Consider the following 22,808-nt stretch of genomic DNA (forward strand, 5'->3'; position numbering starts at 1 on the left):
AATCAGCATTGAAGTAACATTTTTAATTTGCATACTATACAATTGTACGGAGCAGCTGATTGGTTGCCATGGGCATCCTCTCCACACTTTTCACTGCTTCATGAATAGACCCCTTAATGAAGTAAGCAAATTCAATGCAAAAGTGCACTGGTGGGAATGAATGGGTTTTATATTGCAGAACATGATTAAATGGAAACTAGTTGTTCCTGTATGAAAGAGCATTGAGTAACATTCTCTCAGCGAGTGAGTTGTACAATACTGGGCTCAGTGGCTCTGAGTTGAAAAGTAGTAAAAAAAAGGCACCATGTTATTGGACAGGATAATGGCAAGTGGGAATCTGTCAAGTCTAAAAGCTGTATGCCAATATTTACTAAGCGGCAGGTTATCCAGAGTCTGGAAAGTGGTGAGATCTGACGTGATCGATGGTCGGGTTCCTGATGAAATCCCCAGTATTTACTCTCTAAACGGAACCACCAATACTCCCCTCTGCAAAGCTGTTTTTGTTGCAGTATTGTAGTCTCTGTATAGAGCCAAGTTATTATTTTGATGGGTGGGGGTTTGAAGTTGGGTGGGGTGGAGTGTATCTGTGTAAAAGTTGATTTTTGTTTTCAAATGCCCCATCCCGAGTTTTAAAGTAGCACTAGTGCCTCATCCTAGGGTGATAGCGGAAAAATTGAGCGGACAAAGAGTGGAGAGTCCCCCGACCATCCCTAGGCTGGTCAACACAAATCTATTACCTAGGGGAAGTAGCCTGTAAAATAAATTCTCCCCCCATAGGAAAGAACAGTTTGTGATGATAGCACAAAGGCTCATCCCAATAAGACTGTGTGTGCCATGATAATAAACATTGTTATATTTTTAGTGGTCCACTACTGGTCCCAGCAAGCCTCGTTATGCACAAGCTTAATGAACAAAAAAATATAAACAAACAAGCACAGTAGACACACTGATGTTGTAATATTTTATTTACATAACCCCCAGTTATTGTCTGATTGTCTGTTCTCATGCTTTGACAATCAGCAATCCATTTCCTTTTCAATGGGAATGACTGGCTCTGTGTCTCATTAGCATTGGAGTCTCATAGTGACAAGCTGAGAGTTATAGCAGTTTTTTTGGGGAGTGTTAGCTCGCTGTAACCTATTGACAGAGCTCTGAGAATATGTAGAGGGTATCACTGACCTGGTTTGGGAGTGTTGTGGACTCGGGGTTTCTTCCGGTGACCGGGTAGAGGAACCGCAACTGGGTCGCAGCAGAGATGGCCGAATGTAGGTTTTCCTCATGCAGGATTTGGACGGCAGGCAGGAGGCACGTGTGGACGCTGGAGGTCTCCTGAAAGACAAGACTTGAAAAGGCGCTGATGAATTGGTGAAGAGTACCGTAAGCTCACTGAGAGCGATACTGAGGTGCTGGAGGCACTGAGGTGCTTGGAGGCACTGAGGCGCTTGGAGGCACTGAGGCGCTTGGAGATGCTGAGGTGCTTGGAGGCGCTGGGGTGCTTGGAGGCACTGAGGTTGCGGCTGATAAACCCAGAGACAGGAATTTAAGGGCGATGCTGACCGCACAGTGATTCAGAGGATTCGTGAGTGATGCTGAAGCACATGGTGACTGATGCTTGTGAGCGTTGCGGAAGCACACGGTGACGGACGCTTGTGAGTGTCGCAGAAACACACAGTGACAGACACTTGTGGGCGTTGCAGAAACACACAGTGACGGATGCTTGTGAGCGTTGCAGAAACACTCAGTGACGGATGCTTGTGAGCGTTGCAGAAACACACAGTGACAGACGCTTGTGGGCGTTGCAGAAACACACAGTGACGGATGCTTGTGAGCGTTGCAGAAACACACAGTGACAGACGCTTGTGGGCGTTGCAGAAACACACAGTGACGGATGCTTGTGAGCGTTGCAGAAACACACAGTGACAGACGCTTGTGGGCGTTGCAGAAACACACAGTGACGGATGCTTGTGAGCGTTGCAGAAACACACAGTGACAGACGCTTGTGGGCGTTGCAGAAACACACAGTGACGGATGCTTGTGAGCGTTGCAGAAACACACGGTGCTGGGAGCACAGAAGTCCGTGCAGCACCGAGGCACGCTGAATGCTGGAGCACAGGAATCTGGGAGCACAGAAGTCCATGCAGCAGAGGTAGGAAATACTTTAGAGAACCGGAGCGCTGGAGTTTCACTCTTCTAGGAGAGAGAAGATACTCAGGCGCCGGAGCTCTGCCCGCCGTCTGAATTTGAACTTCCCGCCTCTATCTGACTGGCGGGGAGCGCCGATGACGTCACCCGCCCATCCGACCTCCGTGGACGCCTGGTGTACCCGCGGCGCCCGCCCCCCCCGAATGTTCACCGGGACCAGCGCCAACGGAGCACCAGGAGCCGGGGACCACCAGCGGGGACGGCCGCCAGGAAGCCCAGCGCACCCGGAGGGGTAAGCGCGGCGGCCGTGGCGGTATGACAGAGGGAGCCATTTAGATCCCTCTTCCACCTCTGTCTCTGACCTACTGTAAGGTCAGGCATGCGCTGTGATACAGCTGGGACAGAACCTGGCAGTGGAAGTGTGTGTGGCTGTTATTAGCAGCAAAAGTACAGCTTTTAGGTATCAGTAATAAGCAATTGGCCCCATTAAGAGGCAATAATAAATAGCCCTGAAACATGTTCTGAAATGGCTGAAAATAGCAATGATGAGGAACATAACATTTTGGAGAATTTACCCAAAGTTTGACAAATATGACATAAAATTTAATTTCACTTTACCAAAATTCTAAGGTAATTCATGTCATGTAAGCTAGTGACATAAATGAGAGAATTGGCTGCACATGAAGAGCTGTTCACATTAGAAATGCTGGTTTTATACATTTGGTGACTTTGGTGTGATTACAGTACAGCCACAATATGGCTGCAGAGTGCAGACCACAGAGTAGCCAGACCCTTCTGACCAGATTGGGTAAGAGAGAAACCATGCTGTTGCTGGCTGTTCAGTTCCCTACAACGTGTCGCTGGACATACCTGCCAAGCCCGGCTCCACACATTACTGCCTATTGCGGAAAAGATTTGTTGATCATCTTTACACAGACCTCTACAGGGTGTGCAGATACACATTGCTGCAGAGTGCCTACACGGGTGTACCTGGAGGCACTCTGCAGCACATCGCTGAGGAATTGCTCCCAGAGTCGGAAGAAAATCGGTTGCAATTGCGAATATCTGTGGCAGCCAGATTTACTACCATATGCTAAAGCAAGTGTCTTTCTGTGCGGGCGTCAGTCCGTCTCCATACGTATGGTTGCGCCTCACAGTTTTTCCATCTGCAGCTATCATCATTTATATGGGAACTTAAATCCACCCCATGATGGATAGCATAGACCTGTCTCAGACAAGCACAGATATCATCCTGCACTCCCACAGCACTTCCATGAGATAGATCTGTGCAGCCACTTGGTAACTGCCCAAACTTCCTTCCATCTCAGAATCAAGCCCATAGTCTCCCTGTTATGATATAAACCCAGCTGAGTCTTACAGATTTGCGGGGAGGGGCATGCCGCCCATTTTATTATCTTTTTGTATTACACAGTGTACGGTGTTTTTTACTCATGTAAAGTATAGGGCCAGCTCCAAGCTTCACCAATACCAAGTATGATGTACAACAAAGAGCAAGCCCTACTCAAATGAAATCTCAGAGCTTTCAATCACATTGTATAAACTCTCGGACAGAGAAGGGGACGGCTAAGGATTTGCATCGGTATACTGTTGACTGTTGCTTTATGTAATTGTTTTAATACAGTGTTTACCCGTGGTCTGAGTGCTCCACTGTACAGCACTGTGCATTATTTTGTTTTTGTTTTACAACTGAGAAGATGTTGCCAGAGCTCAGAGGATAGAATGTTTTACATTCATCTGACATGCGTAGTATTATTCTCCCAAAGTGCCACCTGGTGGCAGAAACATTTATTGCAGATAAAGTCAATGTTACTCCTTATTAAGCACACTCAGGCCCTCATTCCGAGTTGTTCGCTCGTTGCCGATTTTCGCTATATTGCGATTAGTCGCTTACTGCGCATGGTTCGCAGAGCGCATGCGCTTAGTTATTTTACACAAAAGTTAGGTATTTTACTCACGGCATTACGAGGATTTGTCATCGTTCTGGTGATCGTAGTGTGATTGACAGGAAGTGGGTGTTTCTGGGCGGAAACTGGCCGTTTTCTGGGAGTGTGCGAAAAAACACTGGCGTTTCTGGGAAAAACGCGGGAGTGGCTGGAGAAACGGGGGAGTGTCTGGGCGAACGCTGGGTGTGTTTGTGACGTCAAACCAGGAAAGAAACTGACTGAACTGATCGCAATGGCTGAGTAAGTCTGGAGCTAATCAACTAATATGCAGAAAGAAAAGACAACTCCTTTTTATGGGGCACTCCTATTAGTAATCTAAAACGTAACTTTTATTGAAATTGGACTCGCATTGACATACAACATAAAACATTTAATCAATAAGATAATTTATGGTATGACTGGCTAAGCCTCTAAACCTATCTCCATGTGACGTCCTTCTCACTATATAGATATGACTGTCCCAATTAAATCAAAATATCCATAATATTTAAGTTCTACTGCTATGGATGATAGTTTAATACTCCCTTAGTATGATTATAAGTTTGAAAACAAATACCACGGTGCACTTATTATGAGTACATGCTGTGGCCAACATTTGAGTCAATTGATGGTATGTGTCAAATATGCAGATAAACTTAATTGGGCATTTATGGAAGAATTATACATTTAAACTTAATTGGGCATTTATGGAAGAATTATACATTTAGGAGAGGGAGAGTAGGAGAAAAGAAAAAGGTCAGAAGGAAGATGGGGAGAGATAGGTGACTAGATGCCTGGTTTCTGCTTTTGGAGATCTGCTTAAAAAGCATCGAATCCCCAATGAGAGAACCAACTGGAGCATATGCACCACTCCCAAGACCTGTATCTGCTGTTAACTTAGTCTGCCCAATTAAGGGCAAAGTTAATGAGAGTGCAGGAGAGAGGTCCCTAGCCAGTGTATAATACCTATAATGCTGACTACTTATAAGCCCTTTATTAATATAGATCACAACATTTATTTGAAATATCACCTTGTTGTGTGAATTAACCATAAATTGTGTGGCATCTATGAAAAACACTCAAAAGAAAAAGAAGCAGAATTGCTTATGTGCTTGTATATAGCATAGCTATTGAATGAAATAATTTCTATGAAATACAGATTTCATATGCAATAACGACCAGGATGTCTACTGTCCTCAATCATGTCTGTTGACATCGAATTAAGGATGAGAGAGTCCTTTTGGGTGTTTGTGCAATATGAAAATAGTGTGCTTCTGCTGTCGTTATCTCAATAAATGAGTTAAACCGATGAGAGAGCACCGAAATAATAAGAAGGAAAGGGGGGAAAATTATTATGAATAATATAATTAATAACAGTGTATTCCTAAGAGTGTATTCACTGCAGATCCCGTTGTATATAGAATAGCCCAATGTCTAACCAATTTCACCCTCACACACACTTTACATTTCAAAATAATTAAACAAAGGGTAAATGTTCTCAATAAGATGTAGGTTAATCAGTTAGAAACACAATTTATTGTGTGATATATTTGATACAAGCATAATGATAATATAGTTGCGTCTCATATAAGAAAATTTGCTTTATATTTGCACTAATAACAGAATTGCATCATGTTTGCAAACGGCATCATGTATATGGACGTCACCTAATTAGCACATATATAATAGGAAATTATACCCCCTTATTTGTCTAGTTGATTTTGTAATTTTCATTGTACAGTTGGGAAATAAAATACCTAGATTCATGTGCCAATTACTGCTAATAGATATTAAATTAAGATAAAGATTGTTACTTATCTGCTGTATATTCTTCTCAATAATTCATTGCTGCTGACAGTGTGCGGCTCGTCACAGATCACAAGGTCCGTATTACCGGGCAGTATATGGGACTGCTGTTGGTAGCGTGCGGCTCACCTTTAACTTGATAAGTCTTTGTCGGGTGACAGTGTATAGCAAACACTAATCCCGGCGCGCGGCTCACCGCAGCTTGTAATACCGTATATGTGGCTCACCTCAGGATATCTTTGACTTGATAAGTCTTTGTCGGGTGCCAGTGTATAGCAAACACTAATCCCGGCATAGCACGTTTGCTATACACTGTCACCCGACAAAGACTTATCAAGTCAAAGATATCCTGAGGTGAGCCACATATACGGTATTACAAGCTGCGGTGAGCCGCGCGCCGGGATTAGTGTTTGCTATACACTGTCACCCGACAAAGACTTATCAAGTTAAAGATATCCTGAGGTGAGCCACATATACGGTATTACAAGCTGCGGTGAGCCGCGCGCCGGGATTAGTGTTTGCTATACACTGTCACCCGACAAAGACTTATCAAGTTAAAGGTGAGCCGCACGCTACCAACAGCAGTCCCATATACTGCCCGGTAATACAGACCTTGTGATCTGTGACGAGCCGCACACTGTCAGCAGCAATGAATTATTGAGGAGAATATACAGCAGATAAGTAACAATCTTTATCTTAATTTAATATCTATTAGCAGTAATTGGCACATGAATCTAGGTATTTTATTTCCCAACTGTACAATGAAAATTACAAAATCAACTAGACAAATAAGGGGGTACAATTTCCTATTCTAAATGTGCTAATTAGGTGACGTCCATATACATGATGCCGTTTGCAAACATGATGCAATTCTGTTATTAGTGCAAATATAATGCAAATTTTCTTATATGAGACGCAACTATGATATTATCATTATGCTTGTATCAAATATATCACACAATAAATTGTGTTTCTAACTGATTAACCTACATCTTATTGAGAACATTTACCCTTTGTTTAATTATTTTGAAATGTAAAGTGTGTGTGAGGGTGAAATTGGTTAGACATTGGGCTATTCTATATACAACGGGATCTGCAGTGAATACACTCTTAAGAATACACTGTTATTAATTATATTATTCATAATAATTTTTTCCCCTTTCCTTCTTATTATTTCGGTGCTCTCTCATCGGTTTAACTCATTTATTGAGATAACGACAGCAGAAGCACACTATTTTCATATTGCACAAACACCCAAAAGGACTCTCTCATCCTTAATTCGATGTCAACAGACATGATTGAGGACAGTAGACATCCTGGTCGTTATTGCATATGAAATCTGTATTTCATAGAAATTATTTCATTCAATAGCTATGCTATATACAAGCACATAAGCAATTCTGCTTCTTTTTCTTTTGAGTGTTTTTCATAGATGCCACACAATTTATGGTTAATTCACACAACAAGGTGATATTTCAAATAAATGTTGTGATCTATATTAATAAAGGGCTTATAAGTAGTCAGCATTATAGGTATTATACACTGGCTAGGGACCTCTCTCCTGCACTCTCATTAACTTTGCCCTTAATTGGGCAGACTAAGTTAACAGCAGATACAGGTCTTGGGAGTGGTGCATATACTCCAGTTGGTTCTCTCATTGGGGATTCAATGCTTTTTAAGCAGATCTCCAAAAGCAGAAACCAGGCATCTAGTCACCTATCTCTCCCCATCTTCCTTCTGAGCTTTTTCTTTTCTCCTACTCTCCCTCTCCTAAATGTATAATTCTTCCATAAATACCCAATTAAGTTTAAATGTATAATTCTTCCATAAATGTCCAATTAAGTTTATCTGCATATTTGACACATACCATCAATTGACTCAAATGTTGGCCACAGCATGTACTCATAATAAGTGCACCGTGGTATTTGTTTTCAAACTTATAATCATACTAAGGGAGTATTAAACTATCATCCATAGCAGTAGAACTTAAATATTATGGATATTTTGATTTAATTGGGACAGTCATATCTATATAGTGAGAAGGACGTCACATGGAGATAGGTTTAGAGGCTTAGCCAGTCATACCATAAATTATCTTATTGATTAAATGTTTTATGTTGTATGTCAATGTGAGTCCAATTTCAATAAAAGTTACGTTTTAGATTACTAATAGGAGTGCCCCATAAAAAGGAGTTGTCTTTTCTTTCTGCATATTAGTTGATTTGTTCTCTACAACTCAAGGGAGCACCGCCGGGTTTTTGTTAATTTGATGAGTCAGAACTGCATTTCCCCCATAGATAATGGGTATCATTAAATCTAAAATAATATTATCTTTATATTCCGGTTTATGTATATAACATACCAATAGAAAGGTAGCTCAGTGCGCTATTTCCCCCACAACAAATCCAGTTAAGGCTGGAGCTACTCAGAAATTGCTAAGAAATTTCTAATCGCAATTCTGCTAATCTTTCGTTCACAATTCTGCTAAGCTAAGATACACTCCCAGAGGGCGGCGGCTTAGCGTGTGCAATGCTGCTAAAAGCAGCTAGCGAGCGAACAACTCGGAATGAGGGCCTCAATGGGGTTATTCAGAGTTTTTAGCAAACCAAAAAAGCACACTAATGGCCAAAACCATGTTGCACTGCAGGTGGGGAAGATGTTACATGCACGGAGAGATTTAGATTTGGTGGGGTGTGTTTAAACTGAAATCTAAATCTATATAAATGCGAAAAGCTCTCTCTCACTCACTCACTGACTCACTAAGGGTCTATTTACTAAGCCTTGGATGGAGATAAAGTCGCTGGAGATAAAGTAGCAGCCAATTGTCTCCTAACTGCAATGTCACAGGCTGTGTTTGAAAAATAACAGTTAGGAGCCGATTGGCTTCTACTTTATCTCCATCCAATGCTTAGTAAATAGACCACTTCTCTTACTTCCCAAAATGTTAGGAAGCTGAAATTCAACATATGTATTCTTCAGGTCGGAAATAGGAAAACCGCTTAATTAGAATTTGAATAAACCTCTCCTAAGGGGATGAAAAGGGGGTTGAAATAATGATGTCATTATTATGTCAGATGCGTAGCTTTCGTTGCGTGAACAACAACGACAAATCGGCTCAAAATTTGGATTGCACCTGTGTGTAGAATTTAATAAACTACAAAAATGGGCCTGTCACTTTTTACCGTATCTGCTACGGGTGCTCCACGGCTAATGCCAAGAAGCATGGATTAATATTTACGTACATTAAGACCTCTCAAATTTACAGCTCTATAGATTTATTACATTTTTTACACTAATTTATATTTACAACTGTGAAAATCAGAAACTCCCGTGCGAAGAACAGTTAGTTGTAGTATAAAAATAAAGCAGGCAGTAATTACCATGCGCAGAAACAATATAACCCACCCAAATTTAAATCTCTCTGCACGTGTTACAGCTGCCCCATCTGAAGGTCAACATGGTTTTGCCGAATTGCTAACTTTTTTGGTTTGCTAACAACTCTGAATAACCCCTTCAATGCATTTCTTCAAAATAGTAGCATGCAGAGGATGAAGTAAATCATTCAGCTTCAGTGGACAATTTGATACATATGACAGCTGTGCATTCATGACATAATGTAGTAAAGTAGCTATATCAAAAAATATATCATCAATGCCTAGTTCAGAGGTTCCCAAACTGTGTGCCGTGGCTCCCTGGGGTGCCTCGGGACACTTGCAGGGGTGCCCTGGGTTGGTGGTCCAGGACCAATTCAAATTATTCATGGTCAATATAATAGGCAAAACCAATGCTGGTGGCTGCCAGTCATAAAATATGTGGCCAAACAGAAGCAAATCTTGTCCCTCACCACACAACTGACCTTAAGGATGACATATAAACGCAATCTACTTAATGTAATATTTCTTTCTAAATTTTCAATAAGAAATTTTTGGCCTAGGGGTGCCGTGAAACAAATTCTGATATTCTAGGGCGCCGTGATTCAAAAAAGTTTGGAAACCACTGGCCTAGTTAGTGTATATCAAAAAAGGTAAACTAGACTACTACTGCAGAAACAACACACTAACCATTGGCGTTTCTACCATGGGTGCAATGTGTGTGGTGCACACGGGCACCTGGATCCAGGGGGGCCCACACCGCACCCATGCTGTGTTAAAACTTACCTTCTGGAATCCCGCGACGGGCACTGAAGCCACAGTAGTGGCGGCAAAAATCCACCCCGAAATGGACGCAGCGCATGCGCATTAGCAAATTAGTCTCCGGAACATGGCGGGCGCCATGTTTCCGGATACTTGCGCATGTGCAGTAGACTCTGACACATTGCTGGAGCCTACGGGGCCATGGAGAGGAGGGGGCCCACTCGGAGTCTGCACACAGGTCCCCTTCCCTCATAAATTGGCCCCGACACTAACCATAATGCCAGAGTCGCCAAACACTGCCTGGTGGGTCTGGGTGCTAGGGATTTAAAATATGTTTACAGATAATCCTGTGGCCATTCACAGGTTTTCTATGTAATGGCTAACATGGGGAATGGGTGTCGCAGATTGGTGGACAGTGTCATTGAAGTACACATACTGTAGCTTCCACCAGCATAATGTCAAGTAAATATACAAACGGTAAAAATATAATACAGTGTACTGCAACGTAGAAGAAGTTTCAGTTAAGCATGAGGCTTCAATGAACCCTCACAAAATTTAGACTGCTCCTATAAGGTAGAACACCGTTTGGCTATTTTGATTTTTACTTTGAAGTGAAGAAATTATGTTCTGGGTTCCAGTCAGGGACTGCGACTATGCAGCTGAATAGGTTTCTGCTCTTAATACTCCTTAGCATACAAGCCACAAAGTTACTTAAACTCGAGTCTTATTGAGTTCCCTCCAGAGAGTTACTACCAGGATCAGTGTCTTGTATGAAAAAGTCTAAAGGTCATCAAAGTGCTACAGTATGGTACAGTAGTCACAGTACAGCTGGGTACACACTATACAGTTCTCTGTCAGATATTGGTTGTTAGCTCGAGAAATGTTTAGTGTGTACGCTGCACCAAGGCCCGGCGGTCGGTCAGTAACCCCTCTGATCTGTCACTGACATAGCGTGCGCTGCATACACTATGTTAAAGCAGTTTTTGTGTAGTGTGTGCGCTGCACATCTGGCGTTGTCGGGATTGTTTTGGTCGTCAGAATTTTTGTCTGCAAATCTGTCAGCTTTACTCTGTATAATGAAAATTGCTTATTGTGTTTTTTTCCCTTTTAGTGATCTCTTTTAATCAAAAAGAAGAAATATGTAAATATATTCGCTTCTTCCAATAATGTACAAATTGAGATCTACCTTCTTTCTGATGTTTGTGGAAATTAATTGAGAAATTTGGTATTTTAGAGATTAAACATTTAGGGTGACATTCAGTTGTTTATCCATCGCAGCACTGACAGCTGCCTGGTGCCTGACAGAGCAATTCAATTGTTGTTTTGGTAAGATGTGAATAGTTGGTGGCACCGGCATTTCAGCTCGCACCCCTGGGGGTGGCGAGCTGGAATGTGCGAAAAGTGACCCATTTGGGCACACAATCTGCACTTTTCACATCATGCCCATTAGTTTAGTTGGGTAAAGGCGCTTTACCTGGCTAAACCAGCCTTTTTGGGCGCGATGTGCACAATAAAAAAAAATATATATATTTTTTTTAATATCGCCCTTCTATCTCCCATCACTTTATTCGGGAGATCGGGAACAATAAAACAATTGAATCTTAACCTTAATGTACACAGGATAAACTGTATTATGTCTCAGACAAGCAGCAGTATGTAGTATCAAGGGTCTTAACAAAGTTCAGGAGGGAAACATTCTTCAAAGGAAGAGAAGTATTAGAACTCGAGGACATACACTGAGACTGGAGGGGGGAAATTTAGTTCAGGGGAAATTTAAGGAAAAATTACTTCACAGAAAGGGTAGTGGATAAGTGGAATAGCATCCCATCAGATGTGGTAGAGCAGGCATTCCCAACCACGGTCCTCAAGGCACACCAACAGTGCAGGTATTAGTGATATCCAGGCTGCAGCACAGATGGTTAAATCAAAATAGCTCAGCTACTAATTAAGTCACCTGTGCTGAAGGCTGGATATCACTAAAACCTGCACTGTTAGTGTGCCTTGAGGACCGTGGTTGGGAATGCCTGTGGTAGAGGCTAAGACTGTAGAGCAATTTAAACATGCTTGGGATAGGCATATGAATATCCTTACAAAGAATTAAGGTTCAAAAAGGGTTGAGATTGCCTAAAGGATAAAATAAAAAAGGGGCAGACTAGATGGGCCAAGTAGTTCTTATCTGCCGTCAAATTCTATGTTTCTATGTTTCTATGTATCATTAACAAAGCATTTGTCCTGAATGATGTACAGGTATCAGACAGAGCAGAATGTTTAGGATCAGGATTACTACACCAGGGGTGCAAGCCTTCATCTGACCAGTTCATTGGGGTTTTTGCACAGAACCGGCCAGAGGTAATAATACATTACACTTCCATCTATCTGGAAATTAGATGTGTCCTTTTTAGTGTCCTGACGCAGAGTGTGATTTGTCTCTTTGCAGTGGATAATCTCTGAGCTCGCCTGCTATACATATTCCATGGTAGTCATTCCTTTGTACGACACTCTAGGTCCTGGTGCCATCCGCTATATTATTAACACAGGTAAGTGAATGCATTGTAAGATTCCCCACTGTACCAACACATATTGCACTTCAGAAGACTTTGCACATATAATGGTAAGCTGCTCAATCAGATTGTGATGTCACTCAGGTGCTAAAAGGGTGCACTGCAGAAGACTTACCACTGTAGTGTGATGGCATGTTGCAGTTGTTTTCCTGGTAATTAGCACCAATTGCACAAAAAAAAAAAATCAGCTTTGGGTGATAAATTTCAGTTGTTGTGTTTAATTTTTTAATCCAGGATAGATTTTATATCCGAAAGAATATTCCCATGTTTTATTAATAGTGTAGCATAGCTGTATGACAGTCTCTCACATATATATTTCAAATAAGAATACAGGAACAGTGAGATTACTAATAATGAGGTCTATTCAAGAACCAGTGAAAAGAGTGGAGAAGTGAGCCTGTGGAGAAGTTGCTCATGGCAACCAATCAGCTGCTCCGTACAGTTGTACAGTATGCAAATTATAAATGTTACTTCAATGCTGTTGGTTGCCATGGGCAACTTCTCTACTAGCTCATTTCTCTACACTTTTCACTGCTTCAAGAATAGACTTTAATATGTCATACAGTATGAGTATGTAAAAATAGAGGTAGTACTGAACATTCATGGTTTCAAAGACACTGAAATAGCCCCATGTAGCACACCATGGACTTTGCAACACTAGTCCTAAGTAGTACACTATGGGGTCTATTCATGAAGCAGTGAAAACTGTGGAGAAGTGAGCCAGTGGAGAAGAACCAATCAGCACTGAAGTAACATTTATAATGTGCTTACTATAAAATTATACAGAGCAGCTGATTGGCTGCCATGGGCAACGTCTCCACTAGCTCTCTTCTCCACTCTTTTCACTGCTTCATGAATAGACCCATTTAAGTGAACTGAGTGCCTAATTGAACATGGATTGCATTTGTAAAGCTGCTCGCAGGCATCTTTACTAATGCTATCCATACTAGTACAAATGCAGTAGGAGGTGTTAAACACCTCCTTGACGCATTTGCAATCCCAGCACTGCAATTGCGTTGCAGCCTGAGATCAACATTGTGACTGATGGTCACGGTGATCCGCGCAGACTGCCAGCAGGCCATCGGAGGGCGGTTTATGAGGCCAAGGAAACTGCATCACGCGATGCAGTGCCTGGCTTTGCCACTCCCGGAAAACGGGAATGATATGCCCCCACTTCCGACAAGGCTGGGAGCCCCGTCCCCTTGTCCTCCCCCAAACGCCTCTGTCTGTCAATTGGGCAGAGGCGTTTGCAATACTGAAATGCAATCCCAGGACCCGTTCTGCTCATACACAGTTTCCAGATAATTTGGAAACTGCACAGAGGATCGCAGGAGCGACTCAAGCCGTATAACCCCCTGAGAAAGAAAAAAAGACAGGTCTGATACTAGTAATGCACTATGGGGGTCATTCCGAGTTGTTCGCTCGTTGCCGATTTTCGCAACGGAGCGATTAAGGCAAAAATGTGCATGCGCATGGTTCGCAGTGCGCATGCGGTTAGTATTTTAACACAAAACTTAGTAGATTTACTCACGCCCGAACGAAGATTTTTCCTCGTTGAAGTGATCGTAGTGTGATTGACAGGAAGTGGGTGTTTCTGGGCGGAAACTGGCCGTTTTCTGGGAGTGTGCGGAAAAACGCAGGCGTGCCAGGGAAAAACGCAGGAGTGTCTGGAGAAACGGGGGAGTGGCTGGCCGGAAGCTGGGCGTGTGTGTGACGTCAAACCAGGAACGCAACTGACTGAACTGATCGCTATTTGTGAGTAAGTCTCGAGCTACTCAGAAACTGCTAAGAAATTTCTTTTCGCTATTCTGCGAATCTTTCATTCGCAATTCTGCTCAGCTAAGATTCACTCCCAGAGGGCGGCGGCTTAGCATGTGCAATGCTGCTAAAAGCAGCTAGCGAGCGAACAACTTGGAATCACCCCCTATATGCAGACTTAGGACCTGATTTAGAGATGGATGCAGTGAGCATTGCTGCGTCTTTGGACGCAATATCGATATTCAATATGCTAATGCAGCAGGAGGCGTCAGTAGGAAAAAGACGCCTTCTGCTGCATTGCAGATCTGAGTGCTGCCTGTGAAGACGCAGCCTGAGGATCACCATTGTGACCATTGCTCAGCGTACTCAGAATGTCCAGTGGAACTGCTCAGCCGGGGCCAGGATGCATGTGTTGGAAGAACGTGGCCTCGGCACACCTACAAAATGGGGGTGACCTGTTTCCATTTTGTAAAAGTTTGCCCGCCACAACCCCCCTACTCCCCCACATCAACTCCGCAGCATGCCAATCATGCTGGGACTAAGGGGGCTCCGAGCGATCTCACAGAAGGAGACCGGCACATCTGCAGTACAAATAATGGACTCAAAATTGGAAAACAAAGTAGCAAAATTGAGGATAAAGGTCCTAATTCAGACCTAGTCCCTGCAATAGCTGCGATCGCAGGCTGAAGCCCTATGTGTTGTGGGCATGTGCATCGGCCGCACTGCGCGTGCACACACGGTGAGATTGGTGCGATCACCTCTGCCTGATTGCCGGGCAGAGGCGGTCTCGGGGCGGGAGGGGGAGGGCCAGCAGCATTCGTACGGCGTTGGAGGGGGGGAGGGGCGGAATCCAGATAATGTAGATGTGCAGCTAGGCTGCGTAGACAGGGAGCTACTCGCCAGGTGCGAAAGCATTGCCACTGTGCGATCCTTTTCGCACATGTGCAGGGGAGGGTGGGTTAGGGCCTGGTATGTGGGGCGGACTAGCCCTGTGCTGGGCGTCCCCCCACATGTCAGAGTTTTTGATCTACTATCAAGTCTGAATTGGGCTCAAAGTGCACATTATGGGAATATAGCGCAAAAAGGGTACGTGTATGAGGTCCCATCTGTAAGTGTTTGGTGACCAAATTACTCTGACCTAATGGTCATGTTCTTGTTGTTTATTTTAATTTTTCCATTATTTTTGTTTGTGCTTTTTTTTATACCACTTATTGATAACTAAAAAGAAGAAATGCCTGTATACTGTAAGTGAGCTCATTATAGCATGAACACCACGTGCGATACAGAGGCACATAGAGCCCTCAGGTGCCACTGCACTAACACTGGTCTAATACCAGTGCATATTGTGGGACTGTACAGTGTTGCTGGTGGAAATTGGAATATAGTGTACGACTGCACTAATGTATTTTTGGCAGCTGATATATCAACAGTAATATGTGACAAACCGGAGAAAGTGAAAGTCCTCCTGGAACATGTGGAGAAAGGAGAGACCCCAGGGCTGAAGTCTGTTGTTATCATAGACTCTGTGGATCAGCAGCTGGTGAAGAGAGGACGGAATTGTTCTGTGCGCATTCAGTCTATGCAAGAACTGGAGGTGATATATCATTACAGGCACACTCAAATTATCACATTATAGGGAACTTGGGTATATATTACATTTAATTACAATGTTAAATTAAATAGGTCACTTATTTTAAATAGGTCTACTATATTATACCGGCACCGTGATCCTGACCGCCGGCATACAGGCAGCGGGGTGAGCGCAAAAGAGCCCCTTGCGGGCACATTGTCTTTTATTCTCCCTCCAGGGGTGTCGTGGACACCCCAAGAGGGACAGTAGTTGTCTGTATGCCAGCTATCGGGATCCCGGCGCCGGTATGCTGAGCAACGGGATCCCGACATCTGGCATATCAAATGCCTCCCAAAGGCAGCGCTGATCGACCACTTGCGTCCACCTCTGAATCTGCCCCACTGTCTACCTACTCATAAAAGTGTTGCATAAGGTGAACCTGGTCAGCCACCTTCCAGCTGCCCCCAGAGATGAGGTCCTCACCTCCCATCATGGCAGAAGTTCTTTCTGTGTACAGAAACATATGCTAAAAGCTGAACCCTACACAATGCACGTACTTCCCGTTATAGGTGTATGTGCATAACTATGCCCAACCCAGAGTCGGTGCTGAGACCGTGTAATGCTGATCTTCATGCTCTGCTCGGGGCTAATGCAAAGCTGGAAGCAAAGAAAAAAAAAGGAACAACTTTGCAACTGGATAAACCACGTTGCATGGCAAGGGGTGCAAATACAATGATTTTCTTCCATTTAGGGCTGTAACACACTGGCCGGTTTCTCCCGGATGGCAAAAAGCCGGACAAAGTTTGTCCGGCTTTTTGCCATCCGGGAGAAACCGGCAGAGTCTCACACACAGGACGGCTTTGAGCCGTGTGTGATGCTGTGCGCATGCGCAGTATCAGACACGGCTTCCGAAAAAAACCGTTGTGTGTGAAAGCTCCCCTTCACACACACGGTTCACTGACTGCAAAGACGGCCCGGCGGCCGCCGGTCCTTCCAGTGGTGAGACCCGGCTGCAACCCGGCAGCCGGGCCGGGGCCGTGCAGTGTGAAGGGACCCTAGCCCTCACACTGTTAACTACAATGCCGGCACGGGAAAAGCCGTCCAGCTTTTTCCCGGCCGGCAAAAGCCGGGTAGTGTGTTTTAGCCCTTAGGGTTAATACTGACTGCTTTTACATGTAGCCAACAACCAGACAGCTTTATTTTTACACTGTAATTCAGAATTTATTATCTATTACCAGTTATTTATATAGCGCACACATATTCCGCAGCGCTTTGCCAAGAATACTTGCCCATTCATATAAGTCCCTGCCCCAGTGGAGCTTACAATCTATATCTCCTACCACACGTACGTGCACACACATTCACACTAGGGTTAATTGTGTTTGGAGCCAATTAACCTACCAGTATATTTTTGGATTGTGAGAGTAAACCTGGAGTACCCTATGGAAACCCACGCAAGCACGGGGAGAATATACAAACTCCACACAGTTTGGGTCATGGTGGGAATTGAACCCATGACCTCAGTTCTGTGAGGCAGTAATGCTAACCATTACACCATCACTACTGCCTAACTCAAAAGAGTAGAGCTAGGACACGCCCATCCCAACTCTAAATATGTTTGAACATTTTAAATATGCCTCAACTGCAGTGGTCTTTGTCCAAGGTGCAAATGAGCTCCTTTGTTTGCTTTGCTCCCAATTTTTACATCAGCCCCTTTGTGTACAGCGCTGCTGTGTGTGAATGCTACACTGCGCCTTTCAGCTAATGAGTTTAAAGGAGTCAAATTGATCACACATTGAGATGCATTGGAGCAATTGCTCGCCCCATAGCAATCCCGGCTTATCTCGGCATACAGCTCTTACATTGTGCCTGCCACCTATGTGTACACATCCTCAGTGCGCACTTGCACATACCCTAATATGATTTATCTTTATTATTACATCCACCTGCATATCCCATTGTTGTGGTGACACACCCGCACATGCGTACAGCCTACTACAGCCCAGTTCCACCTTCAGTCATAAGTATAGATGCAACTGAATTGTGTATGACTCTGCGTACGTGCATGCGCTCAGAACTGGAGCAGGCGAAATGTGAAAGCATTGAAAGTATGCTCTGCACAGAGGAGTCTGTTCAACTCAGCCTCAGCCCCTAATGAGTATCTATATATCTTTATTATCATTCTGGGAGCAGCCATCCCCAAAGCAGTAGTCGCTAAATGCAAATGAAACATAATGGGTCTACGGCAGAGTTGCACGTGCATTGGTCGCAGTTTCGCTCACACTACATTTACAAAGCTAAATCCAGATGTGCGACTGCACGGTCCCAAAATCACTATCATCATCATGAGCACGCAGCACTCACCTCTGTTCCTGGTGCTATAGATCCATGTAAAACCAGACAGATCTCAGCATAGCCAGCAATTCCACCTACATCCCCACAATACGCCCTCGCCTACTGTATGTGCGAATGCCACCCATATACCCCCTTCAGCCGCAAGTAGACAGGAGACTGGGTTGCGTAGAAATTGCCCATAATTACTCATGTAATTGTCTGTGGTGCATGTAGAGTGCTATAAGGAACCGTGCGGGCCAGCAGTGGCCCTAATGCCAGAGCTTGTGTCACTTCTTATTACTCCATCTCTTGTTCTAAGTGGTAGAAACTGTCAACACGTCAACACGTATTGACTTCTTTTTCCAGCAAGATGATGCACTTTACTGGACGTTTACAAGAATGCATTAATAATACTGGAATATCAATGTAAAATTATCTTTCTCTTGTCTAGGATTGTGGCAGGAAAAACAGAAGATCCCCAATTGTGAGTGCACCTCTAGCACCATCTTGTACTGTATGTATATGTTGAGAACTATAGTTCTCACCCCAGAAATCATGAACATATTATTTAACTGGTCATTTGGCAATATGAGTCTGGGTAATTTAAATGCTGTATTCAGCAATGTAGGATGAACCTGACCATTCTCACACCATCATGATATTATCCAAGGGGATGTCCCATTCAAAGCGAGATCTCACCCGCTTTCTCCAAAATAAAATACTTGATATGAGCTGTATTTGATGTACAGTATTACTGACTTTCCCCCAGGACTGTGGCTCATAATCATTATATAATTGGTATTGTCATTTAGATTCCTTGCAAGGTAAGGTATTATTACCATAATGCCACAATACATTACACACTTTTGGTTGACATCCCTTCTGTACTCTTTAACAGTGCTCATATTTGAAAGACCTATATAACAGTGTAATAATGAAAAAACAAAATTATAATTAACTCTAACTTAACAAGCCTTTATCCTCCATTGTGCTTTGGTCTTAGATATATATATATATATATAGGTCTGTTAAAACAAAAAAGCTGATACAATCAGGGCCACCTTAATGTATAGGCATACTGGACGGCTATCCAAGGCCCCACAACTCTAGGAGCCTTCGAACAGGGGTGGGCAGTGGTCACACAATCAGAGTGGCCAGGCAACGTTCTCTACCTGCCTTCCAGGCTACAGACAGATTCTCAATGGCTATCAGCATGCTATTGGTAGATGGCTGGAGCTATCCACCAATCAGAGTGCTGACAGCCAAGAGGAGCAAGTAATGATTTTTTTTTTTAATTGTTTCCTGTGAATGGGTGGATAGGTACTTTTCCCACTAGGATGTGTGTAGGGCAGAACGCAGAGGTGTGGGGGCAGTATGTGGTGGATGTGGGGGGGCGCAGCAGGCTGGGGAGGGGGATGCAGCCCCGCTGGCATCACTATTAGTGGTGGTTCCACACCTCCTCGTCACCAGTGGTAGTATGCCGATCTGTCCACGTCACCGATGTGGGGCATGCCAACCTGTCCTCGTTACTAATGGGGGAGTGCCCAGCACTTACAGAGTACTTGGCTTTCCCCAAGCTCTCCCTTTAGTGTGAATAGATGCTGTGCGCATGCTCCCGACATCTGTTCATGCAGTGACGGCACAGCATTGTCAGGATGTTTTAGCAGAGCGTCGCTAAAGGGCACTTTAAAAATTAGGCAGGGTGCGGCTCCCTACTAAAACAGCCTAGCGTGAAAACTAGGTAGGGGCCCCAGTGCATTGCTTTTCCCAGGGTCTACTATGCCGTTAAGACAGCCCTGGATACAATCTATAAGCTCCACTTTTCTCCAGCATTAAACGACCCATAGTCCCAGCATGACAGGAAGGCACACCTTTCACCCTTCTAGCTATCATCTGTAAAAACAATAGCCGTCCAGGGGGCCAAAAATAATGTGTCCATTACTGCTGAGCTCAGGACACAATCTTCACCTGCACTCCCTTAGCTGCTCCACTGGAGTGAAAAGGAATTACAGTATGTGACGGACTTCCATGTCACTGCATTGCTACACATCAAATTTAATGGTGCTTTAAAATGTGTGTGTGTGTATATATATATATATATTTCTCTGACGTCCTAGTGGATGCTGGGACTCCGTCAGGACCATGGGGAATAGCGGCTCCGCAGGAGACAGGGCACAAAATTTAAACGTTTGACCACTAGGTGGTGTGTACTGGCTCCTCCCCCTATGACCCTCCTCCAAGCCTCAGTTAGGTTTTTGTGCCCGTCCGAGCAGGGTGCAATCTAGGTGGCTCTCCTAAAGAGCTGCTTAGAAAAAGTTTGTTAGGTTTTTTATTTTCAGTGAGTCCTGCTGGCAACAGGCTCACTGCAACGAGGGACTTAGGGGAGAAGAAGTGAACTCACCTGCGTGCAGGATGGATTTGCTTCTTAGGCTACTGGACACTAGCTCCAGAGGGACGATCACAGGTACAGCCTGGATGGGTCACCGGAGCCGCGCCGCCGACCCCCTTGCAGATGCCGAATAGAGAAGAGGTCCAGAAACCGGCGGCAGAAGACGTCTCAGTCTTCATGAGGTAGCGCACAGCACTGCAGCTGTGCGCCATTGCTCTCCGCACACTTCACACCAGCGGTCACTGAGGGTGCAGGGCGCTGGGGGGGGCGCCCTGGGCAGCAATGTAATATACCTATTCTGGCTAAAATATATCACATATAGCCCCTGGGGCTATATGGATGTATTTAACCCCTGCCAGGTTCCAAAAAAACCGGGAGAAGAAGCCCGCCGAAAAGGGGGCGGGGCCTATTCTCCTCAGCACACAGCGCCATTTTCCTGCCCAGCTCCGCTGCGAGGAAGGCTCCCAGGACTCTCCCCTGCACTGCACTACAGAAACAGGGTAAAAACAGAGAGGGGGGGCACTTATTGGCGATATTTATAATATTTGAGCTGCTATAAAGGGAACACACTTATTAAGGTTGTCCCTATATATATTTATAGCGCTTGGGTGTGTGCTGGCAAACTCTCCCTCTGTCTCCCCAAAGGGCTAGTGGGGTCCTGTCTTCTATCAGAGCATTCCCTGTGTGTCTGCTGTGTGTCGGTACGTGTGTGTCGACATGTATGAGGACGATGTTGGCGTGGAGGCGGAGCAATTGCCTGTAATGGTGATGTCACCCCCTAGGGAGTCGACACCAGAATGGATGGCTTTGTTTATGGAATTACGGGATAGTGTCAGCACGCTACAAAAGTCGGTTGACGACATGAGACAGCCGGCAAACCAGTTAGTACCTGTCCAGGCGTCTCAGACACCGTCAGGGGCTGTAAAACGCCCTTTACCTCAGTCGGTCGACACAGACCCAGACACTGACACTGAATCCAGTGTCGACGGTGAAGAAACAAACGTATTTTCCAGTAGGGCCACATGTTATATGATCACGGCAATGAAGGAGGCTTTGCATATCTCTGATACTGCAAGTACCACAAAAAGGGGTATTATGTGGGGTGTGAAAAAACTACCGATAGTTTTTCCTGAATCAGAGGAACTGAATGAAGTGTGTGAGATAGAAAACTGCTAATTTCAAAGAAGTTATTGGCATTATACCCTTTCCCGCCAGAGGTTAGGGCGCGCTGGGAAACACCTCCTAGGGTGGATAAGGCGCTCACACGCTTATCAAAGCAAGTGGCGTTACCGTCTCCTGATACGGCCGCCCTCAAGGATCCAGCTGATAGGAGGCTGGAGAATACATTAAAAAGTATATACACACATACGGGTGTTATACTGAGACCAGCAATCGCCTCAGCCTGGATGTGCAGTGCTGGCGTGGCTTGGTCGGAGTCACTGTCTGAAAATATTGATACCCTGGATAGGGACAGTATTTTACTGACTATAGAGCAGTTAAAGGATGCATTTCTTTATATGCGAGATGCACAGATAGATATTTGCACTCTGGCATCAAGAGTAAGTGCGATGTCCATATCTGCCAGAAGAAGTTTATGGACGCGCCAGTGGTCAGGTGATGCGGATTCCAAACGACATATGGAAGTATTGCCGTATAAGGGGGAGGAATTATTTGGGGTCGGTCTATCGGATCTGGTGGCCACGGCAACGGCCGGAAAATCCACCTTTTTACCCCAGGTCACCTCCCAGCAGAAAAAGCCGCAGGCTTTTCAGCCGCAGTCCTTTCGTTCCTATAAGAACAAACGAGCAAAAGGACATTCCTATTTACCCCGAGGCAAAGGAAAGGGTAAGTAACTGCAACAAGCAGCTCCTTCCCAGGAGCAGAAGCCCTCCCCGGCTTCTACAAAGGCGTCAGCATGACGCTGGGACCTTACAAGCAGACTCAGGGGCGGTGGGGGATCGCCTCAAACATTTCAGCGCACAGTGGGCTCACTCGCAGGTGGACCCCTGGATCCTGCAGGTAGTATCTCAGGGTTACAGGTTGGAATTCGAGAAGTCCCCTCCTCGCCGTTTCCTAAAGTCTGCTTTGCCAACGTCTCCCTCCGACAGGGCGACGGTATTGGAGGCCATTCACAAGCTGTATTCTCAGCAGGTGATAGTCAAGGTACCCCTC

At 44.6% G+C, this 22,808-nt stretch overlaps 1 protein-coding gene across 7 annotated transcripts in view; it reads left to right on the forward strand.

The window, feature by feature from the left end:
• ACSL6 (acyl-CoA synthetase long chain family member 6) overlaps nt 1-22,808 on the forward strand; it is a 415,322-nt gene that overhangs the window by 243,083 nt on the left and 149,431 nt on the right. For all 7 annotated transcript variants that reach the window (XM_063928196.1, XM_063928197.1, XM_063928198.1 and 4 more), the window contains exons 5-8: nt 12,272-12,373; nt 12,462-12,561; nt 15,759-15,937; nt 18,699-18,731. In XM_063928196.1, coding sequence (XP_063784266.1) covers nt 12,272-12,373; nt 12,462-12,561; nt 15,759-15,937; nt 18,699-18,731 — 414 coding nt within the window. The remainder of the gene's footprint in view (nt 1-12,271; nt 12,374-12,461; nt 12,562-15,758; nt 15,938-18,698; nt 18,732-22,808) is intronic.

Source organism: Pseudophryne corroboree, chromosome 6, assembly GCF_028390025.1.
Source record: "Pseudophryne corroboree isolate aPseCor3 chromosome 6, aPseCor3.hap2, whole genome shotgun sequence".
Classification (NCBI taxonomy): domain Eukaryota; kingdom Metazoa; phylum Chordata; class Amphibia; order Anura; family Myobatrachidae; genus Pseudophryne; species Pseudophryne corroboree.